General features: G+C 26.0%; 1 protein-coding gene across 5 annotated transcripts; it reads left to right on the top strand.

Annotated features, from left to right (window-relative positions):
• Positions 1 to 9,613, top strand: LOC100166232 (zinc finger protein OZF-like). 5 transcript variants are annotated; one of them, XM_029488545.1, is made up of 13 exons: positions 1 to 12; positions 167 to 265; positions 940 to 976; positions 4,137 to 4,266; positions 4,351 to 4,399; positions 4,669 to 4,711; positions 4,780 to 4,909; positions 4,985 to 5,033; positions 5,303 to 5,342; positions 5,411 to 5,540; positions 5,625 to 5,673; positions 5,944 to 5,995; positions 8,200 to 9,613. In XM_029488545.1, the coding sequence occupies exons 4-13, from the start codon at positions 4,155 to 4,157 to the stop codon at positions 9,196 to 9,198; spliced, it is 1,653 nt and encodes a 550-aa protein (XP_029344405.1). In that variant the 5' UTR covers positions 1 to 12; positions 167 to 265; positions 940 to 976; positions 4,137 to 4,154; the 3' UTR covers positions 9,199 to 9,613. The 5 variants fall into 5 exon arrangements, with proteins under 5 accessions (XP_029344405.1, XP_029344406.1, XP_029344408.1 ...); XM_029488546.1 differs by lacking the exon at positions 1 to 12 and adding an exon at positions 17 to 102; XM_001946451.5 differs by lacking the exons at positions 1 to 12; positions 167 to 265; positions 940 to 976 and adding an exon at positions 3,756 to 4,073.
• The last annotated feature ends 203 nt before the right edge of the window (positions 9,614 to 9,816 follow it).

Genomic DNA, 9,816 nt, shown 5'->3' on the forward strand with positions numbered 1-9,816 from the left:
ATTATGATCTGGGTAAGCAAAAATGTATTATATATGTTGTTCATGTAGGTAGGTACTTCATAAGTAATAATTTAGAATGTTCTTTATTATTGAGTAGAAACGGTAAATACCTATATACCAGTCCTACCTACCTATAAGTAATTTTTTTTATGATTATAATTTATAGAATGAGTAATAATGGTTACAATCACAGAAGATTTTGTAACAATGGCAAATATTATCAATCATGAAACCCACAAACGCAAGAAACAAAAAACACCCAAAGGTAGATTTTAATTTTTTACCCATTGATTGTTCCTGAAGGTAGTTGTAATTGTTGGTGCTTGGTTTAATAACGAATATTATTATTTGAATTTCTTCTATATTTTTCTTTTTTAAAATAACGACTATTATTAGATATAAATAGATACCTAATAGTTAATCTGTTCTACAATTAGGCAAACTTATATTAGTGGATTCCGTTTCCTTAGTTTGTTGTTTTAAAATTAAAACAATCATTGCGTTACCTAATTATGTGATTATACAATATTAAATGTTGTCACTCGAGCAATAGAAAATTGTAACACTTTCAATTAATATTTAAGAGAATATTGATTCGAAGGAAGATACAATACAATCATGTTTTGTCTTTTACTTGAAGCTATAAAATATAAAATTCATGTTCAGCAGAATCACTATATGTCTTTATTTTAATTTTAGGGTGAATTGATCTCTTGTCTAATTTAAAGGTTAGAACAATATCTGAATTTTTATAGGCTTTTATTCATACTTAAATTTTAAAACAAATTATAATTAACTTTACATAATAATGCACCTAACTATACTACTAACTGCAAGAATTTATATTAATATTTGAATTATATAAAAAATAATGTTAATTCTATTTTTACTCAAATTGATTTTTTTTTGATGTTGCTAATGCTTCTACTATTATTTCAGAAATTTCAGAAGATGTAGAAGAGGATAATATGTCATTGTAAGTATAAAATTGTTTTAAAAATTCTATTGTTCACAGGCACATATAATTCAAAATTATATACAGTAATGACTAGGGCTCGGAAGGTGTAGGAGTTAAAAAAGGTAAAATATGCATGCAAATATGCACGAAAAAATTGCTAAATATGCATTAAAAATGTTAAATATGCGTATAAAATCAATGAAATTTGCACTTTTTTTAGCTAAAATTTGCAAAATATGCATTTTCAATTTTTTTTAACTCGCAATTGTATACTTCACATTTCTAGCTAGGTCTGCTATAAATTGAGATCATACAGAAGCATATGCGATTCCTACAACTTCCGAGCCCTACAAATAAGTATTTCGGCATACTATAGCGTGATAGACTAAATGCGTGTCACAATATATCACTGTTATTAACTCCGTAATTGACTATGGCGATGACAATAAATACATTCGTTAATAATTTTGAGTTTTATATTCAATATTAGTTGAAATATACAGGTTAAGAAAGAAAAAAAATCAATTTTTTTAGAAAAATATAAAATATGCCCAATATGCATATAAAATCAATGAAATATGCACTTTTTTTAACTCAAATTGGTAAAATATGCAAAATATGCATTTTCAATTTTCAATTTTTTTAACTCGCGATTGTATACTTTGAATTTCTAGCTAGGTCTGCTATAAATTGTGATCATACAGAAAAATATGTAATTCCTATAACTTCCGAGCCCAAGTAATGACATAATGTAAAAAACTATATTTTTTATTTATTGTATAATAATAGACTATGGTATGAACAATTAACTAATCCCTATAAGTCCAGTTGTCAGAAAATAAATAATTAGCAATTTTCTTATTTTGTTTTAATTCAAAAACGAATAACTGTAGATACTTGAAATTACACCATGTGTTTTTCTTATCAATTCCTATACTTGATTAAATATTCAAAATATTTTGACTGTTTTCAAGCAGTTTACAGACATTTTCAGTTTCCAATTCTTTTAGTTTTATTTTCTAAAAATGTCAATAAAATGTTATTTGTTGGGTCAAAAAGCGTTAAAATTTAATACAAGGCTCTTGATAATAGATTATATAGTAGCTGAAAAATATTAAAATAGGTACAGTTTTTTTTGTATAATCTTTTTAAGTTTGATTTTTGACAACATTTATCAAGTTTAAAATGTATAAATGATTTTGTAATTAAAAATGTATAAAAGGTTCAACTTTAATAGCTAAGGATTGAAAATTTAAAACAAGGCTCCTCGTAAATAGGTTCATCATTTTCTTTTATTCTCAATAATATCATCAAATGACAAATATACTTAGTAATATCATAGGCTGACTGACCGCCTTCATTCGTAAAGTTTTTCATATACAATGATATCATATCAATTTTAGACATAAATATTTTTTTACTACTATAAAATACTTGCAACTTGTTAAATGAACAAGTATGAATTTTATAAGAACAATAATACAATATACTCTTAAATTTGAAATATATGCCGAATATTTTGTAATTCAAAAATATGCTCTGATGTGCAAAATAATTTTCTTCTATGTGTTCTGTTATGGACAAGTTGTAAAAGTAAGAGATGCACTAAGTCAATAAATATATGTAAAAACCTCAACATCCTCACTGTATTTATAACTAATAATGACTTGTTAATTGGACTTATTATGTTCTTGAAGATGATTAAATAATTAAACAGTAAAAAGTAAAGTTTCAAATAAATAAGTTTTGTTTTAACACGTTTCAATTAAATCATAATATCATCTTTACGGTATATACTAAAATCTAAAAATTGCCTCTGATGATCAGGTAGTTCATAATTATAAACGAGTTGCAGTTCATGTAGTATCAATTACTGGTTTGTATATTTCACTAGAATATACCTTCCATGTAAATAGATCATTTTTTGTATATATTAAAATAAAACTATAACTAATTATAAAATAAATATAATATAATAATGAAAAAAATTAGTCTTGTAGGGTATATAGCAGTGGCGCAAATAGGGGGGGACTTAGCCCCCTCAAAATCACTCAAAGTACCCTCAAAATATAATAGTATACCATTATTAAAAGTATGTACCTATAAATTATAATTTAAAAAAAAATGTGTTGGGGCTTGAGCCCCCTTAAACATTTTTCTTATTTGCGCCACTGGTATAAAGAAATAATTATTCTATTTTATTAAAATATTGTGGTTTTATTTTAAGTTTAAAAAAAATTTAATATTAAAATCATTGAAAATAATGTGATATTGTTAAACATATTCTTTTTTAGATATTTAGAATTATGTAATACCTAAAATTTCAGAGGATGCCTCACCCTCATATGTTGTCTCTGTCTTACTAGTTATGAGTATATTTTTATAAATTGTTTTTTGTAAATTGTTTGTACATCTTAGAACATTTATAACTCGTTTTAAAAATATAATATAATAAAGAGCCCATGAGTTTGCCTTGATAATACACTTACTTTCAAATTTTATAAGAGGTCAGTTAATTTTAATTTTTAAACTAACGAAGCTGCACGTATTCTGCTGAGCGTACATTTTGCTATGTTATGCACTTGTAAGACGGAGACTACATATGCGGGTGGGGTGTCCTCTTAAAATTATTAGTCTTATATATACTTAGTATTATATTAATTTTTACAAATAATACACAACTGTTACAAATTAAAATTAGTCAATAAATAAAAACAATAATTGTTAATAAGAATAATTTAAATTATAGATATATATGTATATATTACTTGGTCATTGGGAAGCAACTAGCACTAGACCTTTTTAATTTGCAATAAAATACATGGTATCTATGTTGAGAGAAAAGTTTTATATTTTTCAGAGGAAATTTGTATAATTATCAACATTATTGACTTAGGGCGGTTCTTACAATGTCTGGAAAAGTGTCAGTTAACGCTAATCGACTGATAACAGATTTTATTACCAGCAGACATCAACAGTTAAGTGGTTATTAGCTTAAATCGGACATTGTAAGAACGGCCCTTAAGGAGGTAACTAGAATGCAACCATATTTTAATGTCATGTTCATTGTAGATTTAAAAAAAAAAAGAAGAAAAAGAAAGGATATAAAAAAATGGTTTGTTTTGATATTAAAATAACAAAAATTAGAACAGAAATTAGACTATTATGTTTCCTTTAGGTACAAAATGATGAAAATATGGATAATGATATAGTTACATTGAAGGTAGATAAATTGAATAATGAGACCTGTGATGACCATGGCAAGCATTTGTATCAAGACGAAACAATAGACTCTAATTTCAACAAAGGTCTATATTTTTTTTTGGTTGCAATGATGATTATAGTCCATACTTTTAGTCGAATATTATTTAATATATTTGTTTTATTTTTAGATGAATTGAAAAGGATTTCCATTGCTAATGCATCAGAAGGTGACTCGTTGTAAGTACCTATCAATAAAAGTTCAGGTTTCTATGTACAATCATAATTTTATTTCTTGTAAATTTAAAGATAAGTTACATTATTAATTTTGTATCTTATTTTCATTAAACATTTTTTATTGGTGTGTCTCCTCTGATTTTAATCTTGTGGCTGCTCTTAGCACATATAATTTAATTCTCAACAAATTTACAAACATAATATATTAGGCATCTGTATTTTGAAACATCTTTTATACATGATTTTGTATTTCATTGTTTTGCACATTGTAGATTTAAAAAAAAGAAGAAGAAAAAGAAGGGAGATAAAATAATGGTTTGTATTGATATTAAAATAAAAACAATTGATACCTTATACCTAAATGACTGTTATTTTTTCTTTAGGTACAAAATTATGAAAACATGGATAATGATATAGTTACTTTGAAGGTAGATAAATTGTATAATGAGACCTGTGATGACCATGACAAGCAATTGTATCAAAACGTAACAATAGACTCTAATTTCAATAACGGTCCGTTTTTTTTTTTTTACAATGATGTCCATACTTTTAGTCAAATATTATTTAATATATTTGTTTTATTTACAGATGAATTGAAAAGGATTTCCATTGCTAATGCATCAGAAGGTGACTCGTTGTAAGTACCTATCAATAAAAGTTCAGGTTTCTATGTACAATCATAATTTTATTTCTTGTAAATTTAAAGATAAGTTACATTATTAATTTTGTATCTTATTTTCATTAAACATTTTTTATTGGTGTGTCTCCTCTGATTTTAATCTTGTGGCTGCTCTTAGCACATATAATTTAATTCTCAACAAATTTACAAACATAATATATTAGGCATCTGTATTTTGAAACATCTTTTATACATGATTTTGTATTTCATTGTTTTGCACATTGCAGATTTAAAAAAAAGAAGAAAAAGAAGGGAGATAAAATAATGGTTTGTATTGATATTAAAATAAAAAAATGTGTTACCTTATACCTAAAAGACTGTTATGTTTTCTTTAGGTACAAAATGATGAAAATATGGATAGTGATATAGTTACATTGAAGGTAGATAAATTGTATAATGAGACCTGTGATGACCATGACAAGCAATTGTATCAAAACGTAACAATAGACTCTAATTTCAATAAAGGTCTGTTTTTTTTTTTTTTTTTTTGTTGCAATGATGTCCATACTTTTAGTTTAATATTATTTAATATATTTGTTTTATTTTTAGATGAATTGAAAAGGATTTCCATTGCTAATGCTTCAGAAGACGACTCGTTGTAAGTACCTATCAATAAAAGTTCAGGTTTATAATTAATTTTGTATCTTATTTTCATTAAACATTTTTATTGGTGTCTTCTCTGATTTTAATCTTGTGGCTTGTGAGTCTTGTGGCAACAGAAAATTGAGTAAAATTAGTAAATCATTTTTGATTAAAATTCTCATTTGTGTATTCATGTATAATGAATATATATACTTATCTACTTATATATTTTAAATAATAAATTGTATTGCAATGTTAAAAAATTAATTGGTCTATTCTTTTGTAGAGTTAAAGAGTTATTAAAAAATAAAAGGAGAAGTCAGAAAAAAGATATTAAGGTTTGTATTAGCTTTTTAATATTTTATTATTTTTTTTTGTACATTAGAACAATTAGTACCCTGCTATCGCTTCCAATTTGTCAACAAAACTACCCTACGACCGACAAAAATTAAGGTACTTCTAGTGATTTTTGAAAAAAAACTAAACATTTTTGAATTGATAAAGAAATTCATTTTCCAGCGATTATAGTATATATTCAATATTTTTAATTTATTTAATATAAAATAAGGTGAGTAAGTGGATGTCGTTCTGCTGTATAGTAGGTTACAAGTGGGTCACTGTGTAATGGATGGACGGATGGTATTAAATTTGAATTCAATGATATAATATCATTAACGATTCTGAACAGTGATGCCCAGTGATGGTTTGTCAGTGTGGATATTTTATATTATATTTATGTGTTATTAGTTATTACTTATAACTTATTATTAGTACTGTAGCCGGAAAGTTAAATTAATATTATAAAATTACAACAAAATAACTGAAATCGTTATTCTTGGTTATTAATATTAAGATGTAATTTCTTCCAAATTTGAACATAATAATATAACTATAAAAAAAACTGTGTTTTTATATCTTTGATATCTTTTGGTTACAGAATTACCTATTTACGTAGAATCTTGTTTTAAATTTTCAATCCTTAGATATAAAAGTTGAACATCTTATAAATTTTTAACTTCAAAATCATTTTTAAATTTTAAATTTGATAAATGTTGTCAAAAATGGAATTTTAAATGCTCATAAAAAAAATTGGGCCTATGTATTTTTAATATTTTTCAAATGATATTTAAGCAATACATCAGGAGCCTTGTTTTAAATTTTAACGCTTTTTGGCCCAACAAATAAAATTTTATTTATATCTATAGAAAAAAAAAAACTATAAACAAAATTGAAATTTGAAATTTTCCGTAAACACCTGATAACATGTCAAATTAATATGACAATTTTATCAAGTATAGAAAAAAAAACTAAAAAATTGGAAACTGAAAATGTCCGTAAACAGTTCAAAACAACTCAATATATTTTGAAAATGTTATCGTGTATAAAAAATATTTTGAATATTTTATCAATTATAGGATTTGATATAATAAACACATGGTGTAAATTTCAAGTATCTACAGTTATTCGTTTTTGAATTACAACAAAATAAGAAAATTACTAATAATAAATCGAGTGAATATGTTGTAAAAACTTGAAAACTGAAAATGAACGTAAACCGTTCAAAACAAGTCGACATTTTTTAGTGCAAATAAAATGCTAAAATAAACGTTTAGTAAAACTTTCATGTATCTACAGTCATTTGTTTGAAAATTACATTAAAAACTAAAATCGATTTTGTTTAAAACTAATTCTGCGTAAAGTTTTTCCTTTATTTTATTTTCTTTTTCCCTGCGCTTTCGAAAACTATTAGGAATTTTTTACTTTTGACCCCTAAGTACCAACTAGATTCGGTTTGTTATCAGAAAAGATACTGTTGAAGAAAATCTAATCGTTTTTTACTGTCCTAAAAGGTGACAACAGTCACAAAAAAAAATCCCCCCATTGTAAACTCAAGGTACATTCATCGCTCCACAAATTTAAAATTTTATTCCTCAGAGTTTTCTAAAATTGAAAAAGTGCTCCGACCTATGCAAAGTATTTGTTATTTTGTCAATAGTAATTAGTACCAAGGTACAATTAAATCCATTAATAGTTATACATTTATCTATTATTATTATTCGTACTAATTACTTTCAAAACTTTTAAAGAAATATGACTATTTTAAACTGCTACATTAATCTATACATCTTTATTGATTCTGATCAAATTTAATATGGTTATTTACACCTGTCATCCTTTTGGAATAGTAAAAATTTTCAACTTTGTGTTTTGTGGTAAGAAATTTGAATCTTTTAGAACTTTCTGGAGAATATGTAAATTTGAATTTTCTATACTTTGTGCTGTCTATAGATATTTGAAACTCTTTATGATAAACTTACTGCTTATTAATAAAATATACCAAAATAATCTCAATTTCTTTTTATAGCGTTTAAAGTTCACAATTTTAAAAAGGTCTTCTTACTGATTAAAATTCGTAAATTAATTTTTAGTTAAAAATTTATAACTTAACAAGTTTTCCTAACTTTACCTTGTATTGTATTATTCCGTGTACCTATGTAATTTGAGAATATCTAATGTATTTTTTTCATTTAATCTTTGATAGGCGGTAACTCGTAACGAAGTAATGTCACCGAAAAAACAAGAATATTCAAAAAACGATTCCCCTCAATCGGCGGACATGCTGGACGTGGAGACATATTATGATAGTAATAATTATATTGGAGAAGATAGTGGAAAGAAATTAGATCTTTTTGATTTTCGGGATGATCATACGTCTGAATATCAGAATATGACCGACATAGTTACGTATGAAAAATATCCTTTGCAGTGCGACGTTTGCATTAAAACGTTTATCAGAGAATATGATTTATATCTACATAAAAGAACGCACACTAAACCATATTTTTTCAACGTTTGGGGCCAATCATTTTTGAATACAAGAAATTTGATACGACATAAAAGAACACACACTGGAAAGAAATCATATGTTTGCTACGTTTGTGACCGATCATTTTCTAATACAGGAAATTTGACACGACATAAAAGAACACACACTGGGGAGAAACCATATGCTTGCAATGTTTGTGACCAATCATTTTCGCAAAAAGGAAATTTGGTTATACATATAAGAACGCACACTGGGGAGAAACCCTATGTTTGCAACGTTTGTGACCTATCATTTTCGCAAAAAGGAAATTTGGTTATACATAAAATAACGCACACTGGGGAGCAACCATATTCTTGCAACGTTTGTGGAAATTCATTTTCGAGGAAAGAACATCTGGTTAGACATACAAGAACGCACAACGGTGAGAAACCATATGTGTGCAATATTTGTGGAAATTCATTTTCGAGGAAAGAACATCTGGTTATACATGAAAGAACGCACACTGGGGAGAAACCATATGCTTGCGACGTTTGTGACCAATCATTTCCGCAAAAAGGAAGTTTGGTTACACATAAAAGAACGCACACCGGTGAGAAACCATATTCTTGCAAAGTTTGTGGCCGATCATTTTCGCAGCAAGGAAATTTGGTTATACATTTTAGATCGCACACAGTCGAAAAACCATTCGAGTGCAATACTGCAATCAGTATGTGAAAAAAAATGTATAAAAAATTCTAATCTTAAATCTCATACTGAGAGATTACATATGAAATGTTTTTTAATTCGTTACTATTTATACCGTTATGACCTAAAGCTCACGAACAATAAACATCAAATTATAAACCGGAAAAACTAAATTTTTTACGGCATTTTAGAAATCTTATCAAAAAGCTACGGATATTTTCTAATTTGTTATCAAAACCTTTTAATATTGTCTGCAGCTTACGTTAATGGAAGTATTACATCGTCCTCCAATGTTTCATATAAATGAAAACATTATCATATTCAGAAGACTTTTGTACCTATAAGCAGATAGCGAGTATCAGCTACTCTACTAAAATTAGTAAATTGCTTAATGTATACATATTAATTATAAATGAAGATTGACTGATAGTACATTTTTTTTTCAAAATACTAATCATAATAAATAAAAATAAAATTCACTTTTTTAGTTAAGATTTTATTGTTTTAATTTTTCTGCTTGACATAATTTTTTACATTTTTTTACATTTTCGCTTCAATATGCAATCAATTTTGAATTTTGCCAAAATATGCAATAACATTTAAATATGCAGAAATATGCAAAAAAAAAATTTACCATAAGTTTCAAAT

The sequence above is a fragment of the Acyrthosiphon pisum genome, chromosome A1 (genome assembly GCF_005508785.2).
Source record: "Acyrthosiphon pisum isolate AL4f chromosome A1, pea_aphid_22Mar2018_4r6ur, whole genome shotgun sequence".
NCBI lineage: Eukaryota > Metazoa > Arthropoda > Insecta > Hemiptera > Aphididae > Acyrthosiphon > Acyrthosiphon pisum.